The sequence below is a fragment of the Prunus avium genome, chromosome 4 (assembly GCF_965620075.1).
Source record: "Prunus avium chromosome 4, drPruAviu1.hap1.1, whole genome shotgun sequence".
NCBI lineage: Eukaryota > Viridiplantae > Streptophyta > Magnoliopsida > Rosales > Rosaceae > Prunus > Prunus avium.
In genome coordinates this window covers 36,535,647-36,561,892 of record NC_142287.1, presented here as the reverse complement: position 1 = coordinate 36,561,892, position 26,246 = coordinate 36,535,647, and the positions used below count along the sequence as shown (strand labels likewise).

The 26,246-nt window shown below is 39.1% G+C and overlaps 4 protein-coding genes and 1 pseudogene across 7 annotated transcripts in view; 4 read left to right on the top strand and 1 right to left on the bottom strand.

The window, feature by feature from the left end:
* LOC110754829 (cysteine-rich repeat secretory protein 38-like) overlaps positions 1-18,690 on the top strand; it is a 96,234-nt gene extending 77,544 nt beyond the window's left edge. Inside the window, exon 2 of the mRNA XM_088252006.1 lies at positions 18,395-18,690. The gene's annotated coding sequence lies outside the window, so the exon portion shown is untranslated. The remainder of the gene's footprint in view (positions 1-18,394) is intronic.
* Positions 2,892-3,465, top strand: LOC148295330 (cysteine-rich receptor-like protein kinase 29 pseudogene; annotated as a pseudogene).
* Positions 7,076-8,084, top strand: LOC110754818 (cysteine-rich receptor-like protein kinase 25; the record flags this gene model as incomplete). Its single annotated transcript, XM_021955928.2, has 3 exons — positions 7,076-7,667; positions 7,776-7,904; positions 7,984-8,084. Coding segments are annotated over 3 exons (822 nt in total), but the record flags the coding sequence as incomplete, so codon positions are not given.
* On the bottom strand, positions 13,654-14,286 carry LOC148295329 (uncharacterized). Its single transcript, XM_088252470.1, has one exon. The coding sequence runs from the start codon at positions 14,284-14,286 to the stop codon at positions 13,654-13,656; it is 633 nt and encodes a 210-aa protein (XP_088108596.1).
* LOC110754826 (cysteine-rich receptor-like protein kinase 26) lies at positions 15,914-23,917 on the top strand. Of its 4 annotated transcripts, XM_088252003.1 has the most exons (8): positions 15,937-16,877; positions 18,473-18,499; positions 22,139-22,256; positions 22,333-22,460; positions 22,541-22,751; positions 22,844-23,081; positions 23,203-23,353; positions 23,441-23,917. In XM_088252003.1, exons 1-8 carry the CDS (start codon positions 16,080-16,082, stop codon positions 23,768-23,770), a joined length of 2,001 nt encoding a protein of 666 aa, XP_088108129.1. In that variant the 5' UTR covers positions 15,937-16,079; the 3' UTR covers positions 23,771-23,917. The 4 variants fall into 4 exon arrangements, with proteins under 4 accessions (XP_088108128.1, XP_088108127.1, XP_088108129.1 ...); XM_021955935.2 differs by lacking the exons at positions 15,937-16,877; positions 18,473-18,499 and adding an exon at positions 21,055-22,020 and having other exon boundaries at positions 22,128-22,256; XM_088252002.1 differs by lacking the exons at positions 22,139-22,256; positions 22,333-22,460; positions 22,541-22,751; ... (1 more) ...; positions 23,203-23,353; positions 23,441-23,917 and having other exon boundaries at positions 15,914-18,296; positions 18,376-18,690.
* Positions 23,918-26,246: the final 2,329 nt, after the last annotated feature.

The window sequence follows — 26,246 nt, the reverse complement described above, 5'->3', positions numbered from 1 at the left end:
AGTTAATATGCTAGTTTGAATGATTGATCACCATTTAGGCTTGCATGTTAGCTATCTTGGTTTGAATTAAGAGTAGACACCATGCTTTAATTCGAATTGAACTATGAATAGGAAGAGTATGTATGGACATTCGACAACAGGGATTAGATACATGCTTGGTTGTTTAAATTGTTCTTCTATGCTTAATGGGTTCCTAATGCTTAATTTTAGGTTAGACAACAAATGATCAAATTAGGGAATTAGGAACACAAGGTTATGACCACACACCATGGCTTAATCATACTTTAGCTAGAATCAATCCATTAATCTAAATTGAACTTGGGAACTTATTTGCTTGAGTTACTTATTTCTTTCTTCCTTGTTTTATGTTCTTTGTTTTTGTTTCTATTTTGTGTAGGGAAACTAAATTGGATCATTCAATCACCAATCCCTGTGGAATCGACCTCGCACTTACATACGCTATACTACCGAACGGCTCGTGCACTTGCGAGTATCACAAGTTGAGGATGCAGCTGAATCCATTTTGGTGCAGTTGTATCAACACAACACCTGGCTGGGGCCTCGTGTTCTTGGGCTAGAAGGGCTCCGCCCCTCTGTCCAGCTTGGATTTCTTCGGGTCCCGGTACTCCAGCTATCTGTGCAATAAGAGGATTCTCTTGATATGGCCGTGCCAGTCCTGGTGGAGGACCGTAGGGAAGGTCCAACTGTTGCACTACGGCGTCAGGATTTGGAATCCTGGCCATAGCGGCCTCGCGGTCTTTCCTGAACTGCCTGTTAACTTGCCACTGCATCATGGCCGTTATGTTGTTCAAAGACTCCTGACTCCTTTGTGTTGTGGCCTCTTGTCGGAACACGGCTTCCTGTATTTGGTTCAGCCTCCTGGAACCAGTTCTGGAACGTCTGCTTCCTGTACTGCCATGAGCTGATTGTCTAGCGTCGCTTTCTTCCGAGTCTGGTCCTTCTTGGAAAGCTGCTTGGTCTCGTTCCATCGTGTGATATGGGTTCTGGCTAGAACTTCCAATATACATATACTTTCAAAATACTGCAGGGTGTATATACTGAGAAGTCCCACTGGGCGTGCCAAATTGTTCACCCGTTCTGATTTACTTCCTGAGATGACAGGGCAAAGTTCCCTATTAATTCAAAGACCATATTTTGGTCAGCGAATTAACTTTCTTTATGTGTTGAGCGTGCCACTGTTAGCAATTTTTCAACCTTAACAGACTTATGGTAAAAATAACTTGCGCCCCAAGCTACTAACTTTGACCAAACGATTGTGAATTTGGGTGAGGAATATCTCCCAAGTAAGTTCTTTTCTATGCCTTAGACTGGTAAGGACTTTTACAATTTATCTCAGTGCGAAAACCGGTAGTTCTGGCCAGAATGAAAGATGACAGATTGAACCGATTTCAGGCAGAACTCCCTTTTACAAGACTCAAAAAGGGAAAAAAAACTGACTATACAAGGACAAGAAGAGGGCTCCGCTTCCATTTCTGTCTGGATAGTTGCCTCTGTTCTGGGCTGGACTGGGTACGCCTGTGCTGGACTGGACTTTTAACAACTTCAACTGCTCGGCTTCAGCTGCAAATCGATACCAAAGCTTGAGTTTGGCAGAGCTTTAATCTGTTTCGAACCCTGGAAGGTTTTTGGATGGGCAGAACTGGGACTTCTCCAGTCTGAAAGGGGTAGAAGTGGCTGGACTCGAGCTGGAAATGAGTTGTAATACCTGTGCTGCTTAGTCAGGGCTCTTCACAAATTTGTTGAGTTTTTCATTTTTGAGAAAACTCGAAACTTTGCTTAGCTTGGCTTTTACTGAACCAAATTTGTAACGAGAGAAATCTCGTTATTGTTGACTAGTGAACTGGGATTCAAACCAGAGGTAGCGATTTAGACTTGTCTTTGCTGGGAGAAGACAAGATGATTCTGCAAGCTTGTTGGCGAGCTTTTGAATATCTCAGGCTCGAAGTCTGTTGGGACTTGTTTGGGATTTTTGTGATCAAGTGATCATTTGAGTGTTTGTCTTTTGACTGAGTTTTGGTTGGTTGGTTGATTGATTGTCCTTGCTCTATTCACCCTCTCTTGTATATATAGGAAGTGTTCCTCCAAGAATGGGCGGCAAGTAATCAAAAGATCTTTTAATTTTTAAAATGAAATAAACAGGGGTTCTATCCATTTTCTGGCGAGTAAGCACTCAACGATTAGTTCCTGAGGTGACCACTTCTGCATTTTTTATGGAGTGCCCTGCCTGTTCTTCCATTCCACCTGCTTCTGCAAAAGGTCTGGAGTCTTGGAGATGGCTGGCTCTCAGCTTTTGGACAGTTTCATGTTTCCCGCTTATCTCTCTTTTTATAAAAACAGAGTCTGCTTATCCTCGAAAATGGTATTCCTCCAAAATATCAGAATATCTTTAGATAAACTAAGCGGGTTCTAATCTTCTGGTAGCAAGCTACTTTAGATTTTTTCTTCTTTTATACCTGCTCCTGTTCTATTTCCAGTTTTCAGCCGAAATTATTGACTCCTCCAAGTCAGGGATCACGTGGGACTGTTCCGTTTTGAAGGCCAGCTTGAGTCTAGTTTGCTTTTGAGCCTAACTTTGGATTTCTTCGAGGCCCAAGTTTTTTGATTCCTATTGTTCACAAGCCCTTTAATGTTTTGGGCCGTGTTTTTGGCCTGTCCACTCATTTAATAGGCTGGGTCGTGCTGATGGGCTTGAGGTCGTCTGATACAAGCGGCCTAAGAGATGGTGTGGGCTTTTGTTTTTGGCGTGCTAAATTTGGGCCCAAACAGAACCTAGTAAGTATCTGCAAATTTCAAAGTTAAATTACATTGTTGTGCTTGTTCACACTAGAACTAAAATTTTAATTTGATGAATATAATAATGCAGTGGATATATGGCTCCAGAGTACGCAATTCATGGACGTTTTTCAGTCAAGTCGGACGTCTTTAGTTTTGGCGTGTTAGTTCTTGAAATCTTAAGTGGTAAAAGGATTAACAGTTTTCGAAACAGAGAGAATGAGGAAGATCTTTTAAGCTATGTGAGTATGAATATAAGGTTTTACATTACCAAACTCTTTTGCTACCAAAAAAACATAACAAGAGAAAGCAGCATCATTTCGTCTTTAATTAATGTGTTTATAAACTTGATAGGCTTGGAGGAATTGGAGGGATGATACAGTAGCAAATATCATGGACCCAAAGCTGACGACAGGTTTAGGAATTGAAATGATGAGATGCATCCACATTGGTTTGCTATGCGTCCAAGAAAATGTGGCAAGCAGACCATCCATGGCTTCAGTTGTCTCTATGCTTAACAGCCATTCTGTCACACTCTCACTACCCTCACGACCGGCAAATTATTTTCAATATAACAGTGGATCAGACATAACAGGGTCCGATGAATCCAAAATCTCTATGCATGTGTCAGGAAATAAGAATTCAGATTTTACTGAACCTTATGCTCGCTAGTGGGGTGGGGCTGAGTATGTATCATGAACAATTTATTTTCTTTTCTTTGATATGCGTGTTTGATTGATATATTTGAATAAGTGCGGCTCAAGTTAAATATTTTCTGTACTTAAAGTAAAACCAATTGTGGTTTATTTGAGAGGCCAAATTAAACCAATTTGTTTTGGTATCAATTTATCAAATGCCAAACAAGTTTTCAACAAAACCCAAATCCAATCAAGCCAACCCAAACCAATAAATTTCGGATTAATTTGGGTTGGGCTAATGGGTTTAGGCCCATTTTAAAATATTAAAATAAAAATAAATTTTTGCATCAGATTTTGATTGATGGACTGACGTGTCTAACGAATATACCCCGCAATTGCCTTGAGCATCAGAGTCTGGAGAAATTGGAGGGAGGATACAGTTGAAAACATCATAGATCCGGTGTTGACGAGAAGTTCATGAAATCGAAGCGATGAGATGCATCCACATTGATTTACTATGTGTGCAAGCAAAATGTGGTGGACTGACACGGACCAACCGTGGCTTCAGTTGTATCCATGTTTAACAGCCAGTCTCTCACACTTGCAGTACCCTCACAACCTGCATTCTATATATGAATCCGCAACACTGGATCAGACAAATCGACGTTGACTGAGTCTGACCAATCCAAAACCCTCTCTGTCTATGCATCAAAATATGAGACTTGAAATTACTGAACCATTTTCCATCTCCCTCTACTACTGAATTGAAACCCTCCTTTTTGAAATGGTGCGACAGCTTTCCTTTAAGAGCCAGGGAACAAAACCTCATCAATTTCCTCATCAATTTCCCAATAGTTGGAAGGACAAGTGACATAAAGTGTTAATGTCCTAAAGCTTTTACGCCAATATCACCTATCAAATTAACTTAAGCTGCCACATACTTCGCAAGAAAATAAAATGCCTTTTTAGTCCTCCCAACAATATACGCTATTTAGACACAGAAACAATTAATTAACTTAATTAAATCAAATTCACTACTAACAAATACAATTTCATGATAATAAATGTAATAATTTTGTGCTCATCAACCATATCCTCGCTAATAGTTGATCACCAATTACCACTGTAACATATTTGGGCTTTCAATTTTGGTTTATTTAGTTATCACCAAAGTTTAGTTGGTGTCTTCTTGCGTCAAGTTGGTATGCTTGTCTCCATGCAGTTCTCTGTCTATTGTTCTCTGTTCTCACACCCAGCAGTAGTGAGATAGACGAGGGAGGAGAGGGAGAGGGAGAAAAAAATCCTGAAATCTCACTTTTTTGTTTTCAATAATGGGGGTGTTTTTGAGCGTTTTATGGGTTTGAGTTTTAAAAAATGGGCATACCAAACGGGTTTTTTTGGACTTTGGACTTCTTCAGTTGGACTTTTTGGTTCAAACAACGTCAACTGTTGGATATCAATTTGTCGATCTTGAAGTCACTCTCTCGCTCCCTCTTGCTCTCACTCTTCGTCTCTGTCTGTTCGCTTCATCATTCTCTATGCTCTGGAAATCGATCTGTCATCAGGTGAGTCTTTTCCTTCCTCTTTATATGTAGTTGTGCTTCTATGGGTCAATTTAGGGTTCTTCAGTTTTTGAGCTAACTTTTAATCAATTGACTTAGGGTTAGGGTTAGTGGGCTTATGATCAACCTCACTTTAAAATCCTCAAATTAGGATTGAGAACTTGAATGAAAGCAAGAGAACCCCATCTAATTTTAGCAAGATAACCCCATTTCAGTGAAGAATGTATTAACTGTGTTGAGCAAGACAGCCCCAAGCTCATCACACTCATTTCATTAGTAAATTTTTGCCTTGGTAAACAATGGATTGGTAGAAATTAAGTCCCAGACAGGAAAATCCCTCCTTGGCATTAGAAAATCTCCTTCGTCAAGCTTCAAACCTGCACAAAAATCAGGAGCTTCATCCCCAACATAGATGAACTGTTTATGTTTCTTCCCATCTGTTGCAACAGAAGCTTGGATCTTTTCCATTATTAGACCCTGTAAAAAAAGAAACCCCACAAACATACTAAACCAATGTAATTAAACTTGTGATTTTGATTTGGGGTACTTAAATATGGGGAATGCTAGCAACCTTCTCTTGGACCTTCTCTTTTGGACCTTCTCTCTTTCTCTTATGACATGTGTCATTTTCTTTACACTTAAAACAATGTCAAACAACCTACCTTTTGTTTTCCATATTTACCCTTATTTGATGTATTGACTTTACTTGAATTTATTAAATTTTTTACAGCTTTCTTAATACTTTGTAAAAAATTATTATATTAATTTATTAAATATTTAAAAAATCAAAATAAATAAAAAAAACCTATCTCCAGTCGTCCCCACCTTCTTCCCCAAAGCCCAGCACCTCCATCTTGCCAAACATAGAGTCGAAGTTGATAGCCGCATCCTCGCCACGGCTCTCCGATTTGGTCGAATACTTCGCCGAGCCGCCGAAGAAATCGCCAAAGTCTTGGGCTTTTGAGGGTCCGAAGATCGAATCGCGATCGTCGGCGAGAGACCCACTGAAGGAATTGGTGGCGCGAGTTGATCGGGAGGGCCCACTAGATCCGAGATCGAAGTTTGGGGCCTTTGAAGAATTAGCTGAAGAAGCAGATATTGGGGCCGATTTGCCCGAGGGTTTGAACCCAAAATCGGAGGCCAAGAGACCCCCGAAGTCGTTCATGGCATTTGGCCTTTCTGGGTCTCCCTCTCTTCCCCCTTATTTTTGTTGTGTTATTGGTTTTTGGCTGTACAAAACAAAATGAAGGATCTCAAACGAGCGTGATCATGTTGAAGAAGAGGAAAGGTTGTTTGGGATCTGAGAAAATATTGAGAAAGAAAGAACGGGTGAGATAGGTTTTTTTTTATTTATTTTGATTTTTTTAAATATTTAATAAATTAATATAATAATTTTTTTACAAAGTATTAAGAAAGCTGTAAAAAATTTAATAAATTAAAGTGAAGTCAATACATCAAATAAGGGTAAATATGGAAAACAAAAGGTAGGTTGTTTTGCTTTGTTTTAAGTGTAAAGAAAATGACACATGTCATGAGGGAAAGAGAGAAGATTCAAAAGAAAAAGTCCAAGAGAAGGTTGCTAGCATTCCCCCTTAAATATATGCTATTAGTTTAGTTTAAGGAAAATGCTAGGGAGACCAATTTGGGAGACCAACTTGGGATACCAACTCTCTAATAGAGTGTGAGACCCATTGTATTGGTGGGCTCCACCTCTATTAGAGAGTTGATACACAAGTTGGTATCCCAAGTTGGTCTCCCTAGCATGACCCTCAGTTTAATCACCTTGCACATGCTGTGTTTTTCCATTGATACGCGTGTTTGATTGATACATTTGATTGAAAACAACTGCAGCTCAAGTTAAATATTTACTGTACATAAAGTAAAACCAATTGTCGTTTATTTGAGAGGCCAAACTTATCCGGACTGGAAACAAGTTTTCAACAAAACCCAAATCCAATCAAGCCACATACAAACCAATAAATTTCGGATTAGTTTGGGTTGGGCTAATGGTTTTAGGCCCATATTAAAATATTAAAATTAAAATAAATTTTTGCATCACATTTTCATCGATGGACTGACGTGTCTGTGTCTGACGAATATACCTCGCAATTGCCTCGTGCATTATGCAGAGGAGATCTCTCACAGGACTCTTGTCAGGCTTGTCTCAACAAGTCTACTGATATTCTCTTGCAAAATTGTTCAACTCAAAAGGAAGCAATCATATGGGCAGAGCCTTGTATGGTGAGACACTCATACAACTTGATATTTGGTATTAAACAAGAGGACCCTCTTGAGTATGTGCCTAGCCCAAACCCTGCTAAAAATCCTCAACAGTTTGAGCTGGTGCTTACCCCCTTGTTGGATAATTTAAGTGAAAGAGCTGCGTCAGGGGATTCTCTTAAAAAATTTGCAGCAGGCCATGCAATTGTCCCTGGAGGTGAAACAATATACGCACTTGCTCAGTGCACTCCAGACATAGACAAGCAAAATTGCAGCAGTTGCCTTAAACAGTCCGTCACAGAAATTCAAACCTGTTGCGGTGGAAAGCAAGGAGGAAGAGTTCTTAAACCCAGCTGCAATTTAAGGTATGAGGTTAGTCTTTTCTTTGGGTCTACAGCCAATTCGTTAGTAGATATTCCAGCTCCAGTTCCGGCAGCACCAGCACCTGAAGAAGGTATGTATGGTATAGCATGGTTACCCCGCATATCTTCAATTTGATCCATGTCTTACTGTTGTGTGGTGTGGTTTTGGCTTTTGATAAGATATCCCATCCGATTTTCAGCAAAAAAGAAGAGTAACACAAAACAAACTGTCATCATCATCGTTGTGGTTTTGGTTGTTTTTGTCACTATTGTCAGCAGCATATGTTTTTTCTTCAGAGTAGGGAAACGAAGGCTAACACTTGAACAAGGTAATTAAGTTCAACTCTGTTTATTTATCTTATCTAAGGTTTTGGAACTCTGTTTGCTAATTCATTTTCCCCTTTTCAGATGAGAATTTGGAAGACGTTAGTCTGGTGGAATCGTTACAATATGATTTTGAAACTATAAGATCTGCAACAGATGACTTCTCTTATGCAAATAATCTTTAGGTCAATATTTTTTTTTTTTAATTTTCTTTTTAGTAATTAAGTAATATCTTATCATTTTTTAGTTACTTTCATTTGTAATTATGTTTTAATTATTATTTTTTCATGAATAATTAATAATAAATATTTTAATTAACTCTATAAATTATGTTACCTATTAAATAGTAATTAATTTTTTTTAGTAAAATATTTAAATACTAATTATTCAATAACAAAATAAAAATTAAAACATAACTACTAATTAAAGTAATTAAAAAAGAGAAATCCATATTATGCTATTGAAAGGTATAGGCGCACATATAACGGCTATAACTGTGAAATATTCTTCTTATAGAGTATAGCCGCGCGGCTATACGTTTGAAATATTCTACTTCTAGTGTAATTAAGTAATATCTTATCATTTTTTAGGTACTTTCATTTGTAATATGTTTTAATTATTATTTCTTTAGTGAATAATTAGTATTAAATATTTTAATTCACTTCTAAAATTATATTACTTAATAAATAGTAATTACTTTTTTTCTTCAATAAAATATTTAAATACTAATTATTCACTAACTAAATATTAATTAAAACAAAGCTACAAATTAAAGTAATTAAAAAAGAGAAATCCATATTATGCTATTTAAAGGTATAGCCGGGCGGCTATACTTTTGAAACTTTCTATGTAAAGGGTATAGACAATCGGCTATACTTTTTAAACTTTCTATTTTAGTGTATAGCCACGCGGCTATACGGTCGAAATATTCTTCTTAAAGAGTATAGCCGAGCGGCTATACCTTTGAAATTGAGTAATATCTTATCATTTTTTAGTTACTTTCATTTGTAATTAAGTTTTAATTATTATTTCTTTAGTGAATAATTAGTATTAAATGTTTAAATGAACTCCATAAATTATATTACTTAATAAATAGTAATTAATTAATTTTTCTTTAATAAAATGTTTAAATCTAATTAATGTAATTAAAAGGGAAATCCATATTATGCTATTTAAAGGTATAGCCGAACGGCTATACGTTTGAAACTTTCTAAAGAATAGCCGTCAGCTATACTAATGAAAGTTTCTATGCGGCTAAACTGTTGAAACTTGCTATTTAAAGCATATAGCTAGTCGGCTATATTAATGAAACTTTCTCTTCTTACAATAGAATTCAAAAAGAAGAAAAACTTACATGTCTAATAAATGGAATATAATCATGCAGTGGATATATGGCTCCTAAGTATGTAAATCATGGTCGCATTTCTGTCGAAACGGATATCTTCAGTTTTGGGGTGTTAATTCTTGAAATTGTTAGCAGTAAAAAGATTGGTAGATTCCTATATGGCAAAAATGAAGATGGCTTATTAACCTATGTGAGTATGAATACATTAAGTCAGTGTATTCTCTCTCTTTTACCTTGGTGAAATTTCTTTTTGACTATATTGATAGGCCTGGAGAAATTGGAGGGAGGGTACAGTTCAAAACATCATAGATCAAGTGTTGACGAGAAGTTCACAAATCGAAACGATGAGATACATCCACATTGGTTTATTATGTGTGCAAGAAAATGTGATGGACAGACCAACCACGGCTTCAGTTGTATCCATGCTTAACAGCCAGTCTCTCACACTCGCAGTACCCTCACAACCTGCATTCTAGTGGTTGAGTACCAACCGTACAGTAACATATTTAGGTTTTAGATTTTGTTTATTTATTTAGCACCAAAGTTTTATTGGTAACCCCAGTCAAACAATATAGGTAGAATATTTTCAGATATATTTCATTCTCCGAAAGAAGGTATTTATAATACAAGGTTACAAACCCTAGTAGGGTTTAATTAGGAAATAAGTGGAATCCTAATTACATAATATCTATACAAAAGGAAAAATAAATAAAACCCAAATAGAATAGGATATACTCGCCAACACTCCCCCTCAAGTTGGAGCAAAAACGTCACGCATGTCCAACTTGTCAAGCGAGTTGCAAAAGATACTTGTAGAAACAGCTTTCGTAAGAAAATCGGCTAACTGATACTCTGAGCGGATGAACGGATAGGAAACAATCTCCGCATCCAACTTTTCTTTAATGAAATTTCGATCAACCACCACGGAAATTTCGATCAACCACCACATACTTTGTACGATGATATTGTACCGGGTTATGAGCAATTGCAATCGCAGCCGTATTGTCACAATATAAATCCATGGGTTTCTTAGGCCCAAAATCAAGGTCTCTCAATAATCTCCTCAACCATAGTAACTCAGATACACCATGAGCCATTCCCCGATACTCGGCCTCAGCACTAGATCGAGACACCACCTTTTGTTTCTTGCTCCTCCACGTAACAAGATTTCCACTAACAAACATAAAATACCCAGATGTCGAGCGCCTATCTGTAGTTGAACTTGCCCAATAAGCATCTGTGTACCCTTCCACATCTGTATGACCGTACTTGGAAAACATTAACCCCTTGCCCGGAGCCCCTTTGAGGTATCTCAAAATACGTGTCATATCACCCATATAATCTTCACTAGGTGAGTGCATAAACTGACTCACTACACTCACTGTATATGCAATATTTGGACGTGTATGAGCCAAATAAGTTAATTTTCCCACAAGCCGTTGATAGCGCTCCTTATCAGTAGGAGCTTGATCAGGATACAACCCCAACTTGTGATTCTATTCACTAGGAGTATCAATGGGTTTACAATTCAACATTCCAGTTTCTGCAAGCAAGTCCAAAATACACTTTCTTTGGGACAGAAAAATACCATACTTAGATCTGGCAACTTCAATCCCAAGAAAATATTTCAAGTCACCTAATGATTTCATCTCAAATTCAGACGCAAGATATTTCTGAAGATTATGTATTTCTACCTGATCATCTCCAGTTACAATCATATTATCAACATAAAATATTAAAGCTGTCAATTTACCTCTGCGTCGTTTTAGAAACAAGGTATGATCTGCGTTACTTTGTACATACCCAGACTTCCTCATAGATGCAACAAACCTCCCGAACCAAGCTCTAGGAGACTGTTTTAATCCATACAATGATTTCCGTAGTTTGCACACCATACCCTCCTAAGAGGTCACAAGGATACCTGGTGGAGGATCCATGTATATTTCTTATTTGAGGTCACCATGGAGGAACACATTCTTGACATCAAATTGTAACAGCGGCCAGTCATGATTAGCAGCTAAGGATAAGAGTACGCGTACAGTGTTGAGCTTAGCTACTGGAGCAAAAGTCTCCGTGTAATCCACTCCATATGTCTGAGTATACCCTTTTACTACCAATCTTGCCTTGTAACGGTCAATGGAACCATCAGCCTTATGCTTCAAAGTAAACACCCATCTGCACCCAACTGCCTTTTTTCCTTTTGGTAAAGGAACTAACTCCCAAGTAGCATTCTTGTTCAAGGCTTCCATCTCAACATGCATTGCATCTACCCAGTTTTGATTAGATAGAGCATCCTGCAACTTAGTTGGCACACATACACTAGATAATTGACACAAATATGATGCATATGACTTAAATAAACGATGAGTTGACATATAATGGTTAATGAGATATTTGGACTTGGCATGTATATCAGGTGAATATTGCAATTCAGGTTTCCTACGGGTAATACGTGGGGTCAAAGAATAGGTAGGCATATAACTAGAAAGTACCTTATTGTCACAACTTGATTGAGGCAATGGCAGGGCGGAGTGGGGTCTTGTATCAATTTCATCTGTACGAGAGTCGCTAGTATCACTGTTATGTCCTTCTGAGATAGGCTCGAAAAAACCAAAAATATTGTCTGGCGAACGGTCGTGACATTCCTGGCGACCGGTTGCTTCACTCGTATCAGTACTGTTGTCGCTCGTCAAGGCTAGCGACCGGTCGCTTCCTATATGCAACCGGTCGTTTCCTAGACAGATTCGTTCGTGACCGGTCACTTCGCTCGTATCGGTACTGTGTCCTTCGTCGAGGCAGGCGACCAGTCGCTTCCTAAGTGCGACTGGTTGTTTTCAGCACAGATTCGTTGGCGATCGGTCGCTTCTTCCCTGCGACCGGTGGCTTCCTGTTCGCCAGAAATTCCTTCTTCGGGTCCAAAATCTTCCATATTTTCCTCTTCGAAACTCTTCAATTCACTCCCCCTCTCCCCCTGAATTGAAGATAAGGGAGAAACATAATAAGGTACTTCTTCATGAAAGGTGACATCCAAAGTGACATGTACCTTCTGAGTAGGCGGGTGATAACACTTACAACCCTTATGAGTAGTAGAATAACCAATGAAGACGTAGCGGAGAGCACAAGGATCAAGTTTACTCTGTTGATGGGAGTAGACATGAACATACGCAACACACCCAAACACATTCGGAGGTAACTTAAAGACAGAAATCAGAGGAGTAAAGGCACACAACACATTAAGTGGGGTCTTGAAATCAAGAACCCGACTAGGAGTACGGTTAATCAAGTAGGCGGCGGCCAAGACACCATGTCCCCAAAGGTGATGGGGAACAGACATATCCAACATCAGAGAGCGAGCAACTTCAAGTAACTGACGATTCTTCCTTTCAGACACACCATTCTGTTGAGGGGTGAATGAAGTGATAGTTTGGTGAATGATACCTTGATCACGAAAGAATTGGATCAAGGTATGATTCACATATTCATCGCCATTATCAGTCTGAAATACTTTAACACGAGCATGGAACTGAGTAGACACCATGGCACAAAAGTCAGGAAGAATAGAGGCAACATCATGTTTATTCTTCAGCAAATACACCCATGTTAAGCGAGTACAGTTATCAATAAACGTAACAAACCAACGGAAACCATGAGAAGTCACACGAGCAGGACCCCAAACATCAGAATGTACTAACTCAAAAGGCAAAGCAGCTTTATTATTACTTAAGGGAAAAACAGTACGGTGGCTCTTGGCTATTACACAAGTCTCACATTTGAAACTAGACTCATCACACGAACTAAATAACGAAGGAAACAAATGTCTAAGATAACCAAACGACGGATGTCCTAAGCGACGATGCCATAACCAAAGTTGTTGCTTGTCTTTGACACTGCCACTCGAAGCTTTATTAGCGACACAACCACGAACTGCTGCAGCCTGCAACTGTAAGTAATACAACCCCCCCTATCCATTTACCATGCCCAATCTTCTCGTGAGTCCTGAGATCCTAGAAAAAATAATGGGTAGAATAGAAGGTAGCAGAAGCGTTAAGTGTATCAAGTAAACGCCCAACAGATAACAAATTGCAATGAATATTGGGAACCAAGAGTGCGTGAGACAGAGGTAAAGAAGGAGTGAGATGGATGGTACCTTCACCGGTAACTGGGGAAGGTAAACCATTAGCACTAGTAATATAGGGGTCACGAGGGTTATGCGACAACTCATCAAACATATTATCATTATAAGTCATATGATCAGAAGCACCAGTGTCAATTATCCAAGTAGTATAACCCATACCTGGCATAGTATCGGAAGCACACAGATTTGTAGATGGAGTCGGAAGACGGGCCTCATCAGGAGTCACAGTGTAAGTGGCCTTGGGGCCATACATACGAGCTTTGTAGTCAGCAAACTAATCAGGATAACCATGCTCCTTAAAACACTTCTCATAGTAACGATTCCCATTACAGTGGCGGCACTTAGGCGGACCTTCAAGAGAGCTAGAGGTAGAGGCAGAAGGACGAGACCCAGCAGAAGATCCAAACTTTCTGGACGAAGAGCGACAGGTCGCTTCTTGCGGGGCGACCGGTCGGTGACGTGCTGGGTCAACCTTGAGAGCCAGCGATCCTCCTCCAAGCATAGCAGACTGATGGGTATCTTCCTCAATGACCATGACATAGGCTTCAAGAGGAGGTGGAACAGGACTAAGAGCAAGAATACAGCTACGAACACCATCATACGGTGGATCAAGCCCGCCAAGAAAATCATAAACTCGATCGGCTTCAATTTCTTTTAGATGACGAGCCCCATCAATAGAACAACTAAACTCATGCGGACGCAGACAATCAATCTCTTGCCAGATAGCATGAAGTTTTTCATAGAACACTTTCACAGATTCACCATTCTGACCTATAAGTATAGATTGCCGTCGGAGTTGAAACAAACGAGAACTATTCTGAGTCACAGTACAGGTCTTCCGAGCAGCCTCCCATATATCAAAAGCAGTATCACCATGTTCGAACAAGGCACGAATTGGTTTAGTCATGGAATTGAGAAGCCATGACTGCACCAGACAATTATCTTCTTCCCATTCGGCATAGGCAGCGGAATCTTGAGACGGAGTAGGCTTCTTCCCATTGATCCAACTTGCCATACGACGACTAGTAATCGTAATACGCGCACCACAAGACCAAGAGGCATAATTGGAGCCATCCAATTTGTCAGATGTAATCGGGGTAGAGTAATCACGCGAGGGATGTGCCTCCTTCGGTGTAGACGCACTAGTACCAGTCACAACTATGGAATCATCACCCATGATAGCAGCGAAAACAAACACAACACGAAGCAAATACGATAAACACAGCACAGGCACGGGCACAAGAACCCTAAAAAGAAATTATGGCATATAGTAGAACACGGGTGGGCACAACACACACAGGTCACCAGAAAGTCGGCTCTGATACCAAGTCAAACAATATGGGTAGAATATTTTCAGATCTATTTCATTCTCCGAAAGGAGGTATTTATAATACAAGGTTACAAACCCTAGTAGGGTTTAATTAGGAAATAAGTGGAATCCTAATTACATAATATCTATACAAAAGGAAAAATAAATAAAACCCAAATAGAATAGGATATACTCGCCAACAACCCCTTAATAAGTTAGTATGACACTAACTACTCGTTTTGGCCTAATTCATAATATCATTTGATATAAATTAATAATATATATATTCGTTACAATCATAATTGTAATGAATTATTTATTTATTTTTAGAAACATGAATTTCAAATTTTAAATTTGTCTACACTATTAAAGATTGAACTTATAATAATTTAAATTCCAATAATATATATATTTGTTACAATCATAATTGTAATGAATTATTTATTTATTTTTAGAAACATGAATTTCAAATTTTAAATTTGTGTACACTATTAAAGATTGAACTTATAATAATTTAAATTCCAACATAGAGAAGAATTAAAAAAAGGTTCATAAATCCCAACACAAAGGTACCCAACTCAATGAACTCATACATGAAAAAAGGATGGAAATAAAAAATTTACAAAGCTTAAGTTAAATAAAAGATAAAAAGAAAGAAATGTTGTAAATTTAGGAGTTTTTAGTACAAATATCATAAATTAACCTAAAAAATTTAAGGGAGATAAATATATAAGAGATCAAGAAGTTTTTATAATTAATTTATAGACAATGAGAACCTAGTATATTGTTTATTTTAGAATAAATATCCTAAAACTAATATATATATATATATATATATATATATAATTGTAAAAAATGGAGTGGGGCCTGGGACCACACTGGTCCGTTAATGGCTCCGCCACTAGCCTATATCCATCCACAGACGAGCAATAACAAAGTTGTCAAGCAACCATCTAGACTGGGGCCACAAGTAGAGTTCAAGGTCTTCTCTTAATTTGAGCAGCCCTATTGGACCAAGGAGGAGGAAAATAACACGAAACCGACTTACTTTGTGGTTCTAGAGTAAAGTTGACAACAACCATCATTGATGTAGCAGTGAGAAGTAGACCACATAAATGAATTAATAATGTTGAACCATAGACGCAATAAGTAAATACAATTCTCTATTAATTAAGGTACAAAATAATCAGAGTTCAAATTTCCCTCCTATACGTCTAATTTAATAGTGAGAGTTCGCCTCTCAAGTTCAAGTCTCCCTTCCTGTATATTAGATTTATTTAAGAGTAATTTACACTATCGGGAAAAAAATCTGGAGAAGGATCAATAATATTCAAACACAGTTTTTGCTATAAAAGCCGAAGTTATTTTCATACAGAGGAACAAACAGAGAAATGGGTTCCTCAAGATTGCTAATTTTCTTCATTCTTCCTATACTCTTGGTCTTGGACCCTCTTGCTCCTGCCATAGTGGGCGACCATATCAGCGACGGTGTTTGCACGAGGATAGCAGACTACTGCTGGAGCTGCTCCAATACAAACAACACCTTCAACAATGGCAGCATCTACAAACAAAACCTCAACACCCTCCTCTCCTCTTTGCCTTCCAAAGCCCAAATCAATCCCAGATTTTACAATTCTTCTCTGGGACAAGCCCCCGACAAAGTGAACGCAATTGCCGTATGCAGAGGGGACGTTGCACTCAAAGATTGCCTCACCTGTTTCAACAACTCTGTTTCCATTCTCCTGCAGAACTGTACTAATAAGAAGGAAGCAATCATATGGGCAGAGCGCTGTACGGTTCGATACTCGAACATCTCCATTTTCGGTGTGCTTGAATATGAGCCTGTTAAGTTTGTGCCGAGCCCAAATAAGATATCAAACGCTGAACAGTACAAGCAGGTGCGCGACCCCTTATTTGGAAATTTAAGTGAGAAAGCTGCAGCAGGGGACTCTGTTTTAAAATTTGCAGCAGGGAATGCGCTGGTGCCTGTAACAAATCAAATTATATATGCAACTGTCCAGTGCAGCCCTGATTTGGACAAACAAAACTGCAGGGATTGCCTTAAAGAGTCCATCTTAGATATTCCACAGTGTTGTGGTGGTGTGGGCGGAGGAAGAGTTCTTAGACCCAGCTGTTATTTGAGGTTTGAGTCCAATCCTTTCTATGAGTCTGGAGCAGATACCCTAATAGTGGGCGGTGTTTGCACGATGAGAGCAGACTACTGCTGGAGCTGCTTCAATACTAAAAACACCAACAATGGCAACATCTACAATCAAAACCTCAACACCCTCCTCTCCTCTTTCCCTTCCAATCCCAAAATCAATCCCAGATTTTACAGTTCTTCTCTGGGACGAGCCCCCAACAAAGTGAACGCAATTGCCGTATGCAGAGGGGACGTTGCACTCGAAGATTGCCGCACCTGTTTCAAGGACTCTGTTTCCATTCTCCTGCAGAACTGTACTAATAAGAAGGAAGCAATCATATGGGCAGAGCGCTGTACGGTTCGATACTCGAACATCTCCATTTTCGGTGTGCTTGAATATGAGCCTGTTAAGTTTGTGCCGAGCCCAAATAAGATATCAAACGCTGAACAGTACAAGCAGGTGCGCGACCCCTTATTTGGAAATTTAAGTGAGAAAGCTGCAGCAGGGGACTCTGTTTTAAAATTTGCAGCAGGGAATGCGCTGGTGCCTGTAACAAATCAAATTATATATGCAACTGTCCAGTGCAGCCCTGATTTGGACAAACAAAACTGCAGCGATTGCCTTAAAGAGTCCATCTTAGATATTCCACAGTGTTGTGGTGGTGTGGGTGGAGGAAGAGTTCTTAGACCCAGCTGTTATTTGAGGTTTGAGTCCAATCCTTTCTATGAGTCTGGAGCAGATACCCTAATAGGGGGCGGTGTTTGCACGACGAGAGCAGACTACTGCTGGAGCTGCTTCAATACTAAAAACACCAACAATGGCAACATCTACAATCAAAACCTCAACACCCTCCTCTCCTCTTTCCCTTCCAACCCCAAAATCAATCCCAGATTTTACAGTTCTTCTCTGGGACGAGCCCCCAACAAAGTGAACGCAATTGCCGTATGCAGAGGGGACGTTGCACTCGAAGATTGCCGCACCTGTTTCAAGGACTCTGTTTCCATTCTCCTGCAGAACTGTACTAATCAGAAGGAAGCAATCATATGGGCAGAGCGCTGTACGGTTCGATACTCAAACATCTCGATTTTCGGTGTGCTTGAATATGAGCCTGTTAAGTTTGTGCCGAGCCCAAATAAGATATCAAATGCTGAACAGTACAAGCAGGTGCGCGACCCCTTATTTGGAAATTTAAGTGAGAAAGCTGCAGCAGGGAACTCTGTTTTAAAATTTGCAGCAGGGAATGCGTTGGTGCCTTTAACAAATCAAACTATATATGCAACTGTCCAGTGCAGCCCTGATTTGAACAAACAAAACTGCAGCGATTGCCTTAAAGAGTCCATCCCAAATATTACAGAGTGTTGTGGTGGTGTGGGTGGAGGAAGAGTTCTTAGACCCAGCTGTTATTTGAGGTTTGAGTCCAATCCTTTCTGAGTTTGGAGCAGATACCCTAATAAACCTTCCAAGGTATAATAATTTATTTTTGTTTGTTGCTTAATTTCTTGTTTGAGCCCCAATTAGTTAACACCACGTCGCTAACAAACAGAGCCTTGTGATTTTTGCAGGAAATAATACGAGTATCATTACAATAAAAGTGTCGCCACCGTCGTTCTGACAACTGGTATTGTCATTATGCTTGTGAGAGTCTGGAAGCGAAGAAGGGCAAGAAAGTTTATTCAATTTTGTTTTATTACAATTTTGAATTTAACAAGGGCACTCTTCGTTTGTTGGTCCTTGAATTTGTCAAGACCCATGTAATAGGGTTTTGCTTTGTAGTGCTCCTTTTCTGTTGTGTAAGATGTGCGGAATGGACAACTCCAAAAAGCCCAATTCAAAATGAATGGGCATGCCAATTTATAAAGGCCAATTAGATTAATTTATAATAATTTAAAATATCCCGAGCATAAATTAAAATAAAATAAAATAAAAGAGGGTGCATTGGCACCACACAAGTGGAATAAGCTGTCCTTGACGAGTCCGGTTTTTCTGTTACCGAAGTTTCTGTGCCCCCATGTTTCCGAGTAATTTTTGGGTGTTCCAAGTACATAATTATCACAAATTAATCGTTTAAAAGCTTCTTGTGCGATGGCTCCAACACCATCAACCAAAAAGGGGAAAAAAAAATTATGAAGTAGAGCCTAGCTTACCTCACAAACCAATGGTCAACGAGCGAAATATATGATGGGGGGTGAGTTTTGGTAATTATATACCCATTACGCAATTCATTTGATAATTAGATGAAGTGGCTGAGTTTTGCATACGATGCTCAAAACCAGCAATTAAAAAGCAGAAGAAAAAACATGAAGAGCATAGCGTGCTTACTTGATGAACTTGCAACTAACAAGCGAACTAGAAAAACAAACCATATGCACGGGCTGAGTTTTGTAGAGCGGCGAAGATAAAGTGGCTGAGTTTTGCAGTGCAGAGAAGATGTAAGGGTTGAAGTGTAGCGTAGAAGATGAAGCGGCCTGCAAAATGTTTTTGACAAACGTGTTTTCTAATATAATATATTTTAAGTGTTTTAATTAAAGAAAAAAAATGCTAAAAGAGTTAACGAAGTTAAACTCCTGTCAAGTTATGTACCATATGTCACAAAATTTGGGAGGAAACATGGGGCACAAGAACTTTGGTAACAGAAAACAAGACTCGTACTTGACTGCTTTTGTATTTATGTTTTCTTAAAATTGAAAACCATGTCATTGTCTTAGGCTTGCAAGCATTTACGGACTGAACCAATCAAGACCATTCTATATGTTGGTGGGGCGGTGCAATACGCATGGAGATGGCCGACAACCACCCATCGAAACCCACTACCAACTCCTCTCCGTCCCTCTTGTGCGCTCTCTGTTTTTTTTTTTAATAAATAATTTTGGCTATTTTTTTAATTTGCATTTTGGGATGAATTCTTATTTGGCTTTCTTTTTTGCAGCTTCCAATTTCTTAGCGTGGGTATCGGTTCATCACCTTGCTGGACCTTTCTGCTTCTTAGTCTGAAAGTGCAGACTTTAATGGACCACTTGTGTTCTTCTGAAGGTACAGGGACCACTTGTGTTCTTTATGAGAAGTTTAAAAATAAAAAATAAAAGAGAGGGAAAAAAACCAAAAGCAAACGTACGCAAAACGCATTCTTGTCTTTTAGTTTCAATCGTGTTCTAAACTTAACCAAATCCAAGAATGGTTTACCTTAACATGTAGAGCTCGTTCCTACGATCCTAATGGAGAAAACGGCACAAGAATTGGAGTTGTAGAATGGAAGTTATGGTAGAAAGAAGTTTGAAGTAGGAAGAAGGCTGGGCTCTCTCTCTCTCTTTTTCTCTCTTTGGAAACACCAACCCACACATGGGGAAAGAAGAGACCAACACGCGTCCTTTCAATCCTATTCCAGCGACACCTAATGCTAAGTTGGCCCAAGGATAGTCGCAGGATCAGATTACCAGTCGATGCCCAAAATTTAGCCACATCATTTCTTGATTTCCAATATTCCTATATCTCTAAAAATTGATTGAGCTTTGAAAAATACTACCAACCCATAAACACATGTACTTTCCGTTAATCACAACTGCAGCTCAAGTTAAATATTTTCTGTACACTAGCCCCTCACGCGTGTGCCAATTGGTTTTTTTTTAAAATTTTATTTTAATTTTAGAATTAAGAAAAAAATAATATAGGTAGTTATGTTCCATAAAAGTAGGACCTATTATCTGATTTTGTTTTTAATTTTAATTTTTTTAATATAAAAAAATATGAATTTACCATATTATCCTCATTTAATTAATAATTTTAATTTTTAATGTTTAAATTAACAAACGGCATTTTCTGGTATTATGAATGTTTCACCATTCTCTGCATTTTGCTTTATATATATAGATAAAGTAAAACCAATTGTCGTTTATTTGAGAGGCCAAATTAAACTAATTTGTTTTGTATCAATTTATCAAATGCCAAACTAATCCGGACTGGAAACAAGTTTTCAACAAAACCCAAATCCAATCAACCCAACACAAACCAATAAATTTCGGATTAATTTGGGTTGGTCTAATGGATTTAGGCCCATATTAAAATATTAAAATTAAAATAAATTTTTGCATCACATTTTCATCGGTGGACTGACGTGTCTGTCTGACGAATATACCTCGCAATTGCCTTGTGCTTTCTGGTTGGCTCGCATCATAGTCTTCCAATCCAACGATAAAGAGTGAAGAAAACATGTGATCTGGCTAATGTCAGAAGAAAATTCAAAGAGATGACTTGAGGTCTAATTAAGGGTCGGGAAGCCATCTAGACCTTGTATATTTTTAAGTCAAGAAACCATCTTGTCTTTCCTTTAAGACGAAGTGGTTGTTGCTTGTTGTGAGTTGAGCAAGAAAAATGGGTTCCTCAAGATCAATGCTTTTCTTCATTAATCTTGCTATTATTATCTTACACCTTGTCGCTCCCACCATAGCCCAAGATGATGGTACGTGCACAGAAAAAGGTGAGTACTGCTGGAAATGCTCTGATACTGGCACCTACACAGCAGGTGACGAGTACCAAGAGAACCTCAACAGCCTCCTCTCTTCCTTCTCCTCCAGCACCCAAAACAATTACGACGGGTTTTACAATTCATCCAGGGGACAAGACTCCAACAAGATCAATGCAATTGCATTATGCAGAGGAGATCTCTCACAGGACTCTTGTCAGACTTGTCTCAACACATCTACTTATAAACTCTTGCAAAATTGTTCAACTCAAAAGGAAGCAATCATATGGGCAGAGCGTTGTATGGTGAGATACTCATACAACTTGATATTTGGTATTGAACAAACGGACCCTTTTAAGCATTTGCCTAGCCCAAACTCTGCTAAAAATGCTCAACAGTTTGAGCTGGTGCTTACCCCCTTGTTGGGTATTTTAAGTGACAGAGCTGCGTCAGGGAATTCTCTTAAAAAATTTGCAGCAGGGCATGCAACTGTCCCTGGAGGTGAAACAATATACGCACTTGCTCAGTGCACTCCAGACATGGACAAGCAAAATTGCAGCCGTTGCCTTAACCAGTCCGTCACAGAAATTCCAACAGTTGGAATGAATGGAAGAAGAGTCCTTAAACCCAGTTGCAATTTGAGGTATGAGAATAATAGTTTCTTTTTGTCTGCGGTCGATTCGTTAGTAGATATTTCAGCTCCAGTTCCGCCAGCACCAGCACCTGAAGAAGGTATGTATGCTTATTATGGTTACCCTGCAAATCTTCAATTTGATCCATGTCTTACAATTGTGTGGTGTGGTTTTGGTTTTTGATAAGATATCCCATCTGATTTTCAGCAAAAAAGAAGAGTAACACAAAACAAACTGTCACCATCATCGTTGTGGTTTTGGTTGTTTTTGTCACTATTTTCAGCAGCATATGCTTTTTCTTCAGAGTAAGGAAACGAAGGGTAAAACTTGAACAAGGTAAGTTCAACTCTGTTTATTTATGTTATCTGAGGTTTTGGAACTCTGTTTGCTATCTAATTTTTCCCCTTTTCAGATGAGAATTCGGAAGACGTTAGTCTGATGGAATCATTGCAATATGATTTTGAAACTATAAGATCTGCAACAGATGACTTCTCTGATGCAAATAAGCTTGGACAAGGTGGGTTTGGAGCTGTTTACAAGGTAACACAACAATCACTTTCACAAAAAAAAAAGTATTAATCTAAGCATGGTTTCCTTATTTTTCTGTTTTAAACATTCAGGGTACGCTATTAAATGGGCAACCTATAGCCGTGAAAAGGCTCTCCAAAAATTCTGAACAAGGTGATCGTGAATTTAAGAATGAGGTCATGTTACTTGCTCAGCTTCAACACCGGAATTTAGTAAGGCTCCTAGGATTTTGCTTGAAAACAGACGAAAGGCTTCTCATTTACGAATACGTGCCTAACAAAAGTCTTGATCACTTCATTTTTGGTATATTTTCTCTGCCTCCAATTTCATATAATTTATAGTAATTTCTTAAAGATTAAAAAAGTTCATATTTCATTTAATGAAATTGTATTTAGACCCAAACAATCACGAGCATTTGGATGGGGAAACACGTTACAAGATCATAGGAGGCATTGCTCGAGGGATTCTTTACCTCCATGAAGATTCTCGGGTTCGAATTATTCATCGTGATCTCAAAGCCAGCAATATTTTGTTAGATGAAGATATGAACCCCAAAATTGCTGATTTTGGATTGGCAAAACTGTTTGTAATTGATCAAACTCAAGGAGATACAAAGACAGTTAGGGGAACCTAGTAAGTACTGTGATAATATGGCTAACTTACACTTTCATATTGTGCTCTCCTTACAACAGAAAGCTTCATTGAAAAACAAAAAAAACTTGCATGTCTAATAAATGGAATATATTTCATGCAGTGGATATATGGCTCCTGAGTATGTAATTCATGGTCGCTTTTCTGTCAAAACGGATGTCTTCAGTTTTGGGGTGTTAGTTCTTGAAATTGTAAGCGGTAAAAAGATTGGTAGTTTCCAATATGGCGAGAATGAAGAGAACCTGTTAACCTATGTGAGTATGAACACATTAAAGTCATTATATATTCTCTGTTTTGCCTTGGTAAAATTTCTTTTTGAATATATTGATGTACTTTTATAGGCCTGGAGAAATTGGAGGGAGGATACAATTCAAAACATCATAGATCCCGTGTTGAAGACAAGTTCACAAATCGAAACGATGAGATGCATCCACATTGGTTTACTGTGTGTGCAAGAGAATGTGGTGGACAGGCCAACCGTGGCTTCAGTTGTATCCATGCTCAACAGCCAGTCTGTCGTACTTCCAGTACCCTCACAACCAGCATTCTATATGCATCACAACACTAGATCAGACATATTTGCACTGGCTGAGTCAGACCAATCCAAAAGCCTCTCTGGCCATGTCACAGAAAATGAGCCTTCAAATATTACTGAACCATATCCTCGCTAATGGTCGAGTACCAACGATTCTGTAACAAATTTAGGCTTTAAGTTTTGGTTCATTTACTATGTTAGCACTAAAGTTTAGTTGGTGTCTTCTTGCTTCAAGTTGGTATGTTCATCGTTAATAAAATGGCTTCCCGTAGCTTCATTGTTATGCCTGTTTATCTTCTTGCAGTTCTCTGTTGATCAAGTGCATGTGTCAGGAATTAAGGACTCAAACATTACTGAACCACATGCTTGTTGTGAAAATGGACAAACACTTTCACTCACTCCCCTAATGATCTTGTTGTTGATGGACTTTGTGACACACACAAGGATGGATGAATCACACACACACACACTAGAGAAACCAACCAAGCACAAAGTGACACAAGTATTTTAGAGGTTCAGCAATTGCCTACATCCTCTTGGTGATCCTCTTGAGAAATTCACTAATGAAAGAATAAGTTACAACTTTGGTTTACAAAGAAACCCCCTTAGAACTCTATTCTCTCCCAAGCTCTCTTTTCTCTCTCACCCCTTGCTCAACACTTTGATACACTTGTGAACACTCTCACAACTCTTGGTGTTTCCCCCTTTTGGTGTCTAGACTACTCAAGACTCAACTCAGCTCTCTCTTGAACTGATTGCCCTCTCTCTCTTCCTCCCTTGGTGAGATAACCTCCCTTTGAACACAATAGCTCCCAGCTACTTGACAACTTTGAGATTAACCACACAACTTCTGTCTTGCTTCCTCTTCCCTTTAATACACAAGCCTTTGGACTTAGGAGAAGGCTCCATCTTTTCCTCCCACGTTCTCCCCTTGGTTTCCAGACTTGGACCACAACTTGGGCAGAACAAAGACTAGGCATTGACAGCTGCAACTTCAGCCACCCTATCTAGAGCCATAGGGTAGGTACTCCTTGAAGCAAGTCAACAAACATCCTTCAATGCTCCCTCAAACCTCCCAACTGATTGCCAACCTTCATTTAACTCAGAAGTGACCCCTAGGGTCCTTGGAAATCGGTGGGAGGCGATAGCCATTGAAAATAGAGTTGGAAACTCGAGGAACAAACAGAAACAACACCTCTGGGCGACCGGTCGCTAGCACTGGGCGACCGGTCGCTTTTACACAGAGTCTTCAGCATTTCAGATTTTCTTCCTGCGACCGGTCGCCAGCTCCTTGCGACCGGTCGCTCGTCGATTTTTCTAAAGGCTTCGAATCTGCTTCTAAACGACCGGTCGCTATTCCCTTGCGACCGGTCGCTTCCTGCGACACTTGCATTGTAAATGTGAGCCATTTTACAACAATGCTTGCTTGTGGGGCTGAGTATATATCAGCCATATTACAACGTTATGGCTTGCTGTGTTTTTTGCCTGGTCTTGTGGGAGTGTATGAGATCCTTGATATCTTTTAATAACTGCAGTTGAAGTTAAAAGTTTTCTCTACATAAAACCAGTTGTCATGTCATTTCTTTGAGAGGCCAAATTCAAATTAGAAGAACTTGTAGAATTATAGTTTGGGGACATGGTGGAGTCAATTCGTTTTGGTATCAAATGCCAAACTAAACTGATCAATCCGAACTGGAAACAAATTTTCAACAAAACCAAATCCAACCAAGCAATCTTTTGGGCAGAGCGTTGTATGGTGAGATACTCATACAACTTGATATATGGTATTGAAAAACAGTACCCTGTTAAGTATGTGCCTGGAGCTTAGTTTCTCAATAATCCTCAACCGTTTCACCCGGTGCTTGACCACTTATTGCATAATGTAAGTGACAGAGCTGCATCAGTGAATTCTCTTTAAAAAAATTCAGCATGGCATGCAACTGTCCAGGAGCTGAAACAATATCAATATATGCACTTGTTCAGTGCACTCCAGACATGGACAAGCAAAATTGCAACAATTGCCATAAAGAGTCCATCTCAGAAATTCAAACCTGTCGCGGTGGAAAGCAAGGAGGAAGAGTTCTTAAACCCAGCTGCAATTTAAGGTATGAGGTTAGTCTTTTCTTTGGGTCTACAGCCGATTCGTTAGTAGATGTTCCAGCTCCAGTTCCAGCAGCACCAGCACCTGAAGAAGGTACGTATGCGTAAAGAAACGAAGGGTAAAACTTGAACAAGGGAAGTTCAACTCTGTTTATTTATTGTTGACGCTAAAAAATGGTTCAGCACTCTTTAGCCCAACTTAGAGATGAGGTGTGATGATTGATGGGTGAAGGTGAGAACCTTCAGCATGTGTGTGAGGATTTGGGCAAGCGATAAACATACAGAAGACAAGATATACGTGGTTCACCCTTAATGAACGGGCTACGTCCACGGAGAAGTATATTCTCATTATTATAACAATGTGTATTTACATTTGTACAATGGGCTGGGCCCAAATATAAAGAGAAGAAAGTAGAGAAGCCCATGACTGAATACAAAGCCCAACCTAGGGGGGATCCCTTCCTAAGTGGAGAGTGGTCTCCTTTTATAGATGAGAGGGAGTCTTCCCTTCT

What these genes read in the sequence shown, in the direction of transcription:
- LOC110754826 (XM_088252002.1), top strand. Translation starts at nt 16,080, where the DNA reads ATGGGTTCCTCAAGATTGCTAATTTTCTTCATTCTTCCTATACTCTTG.
- LOC148295329 (XM_088252470.1), bottom strand. Translation starts at nt 14,286, where the DNA reads ATGACTAAACCAATTCGTGCCTTGTTCGAACATGGTGATACTGCTTTT.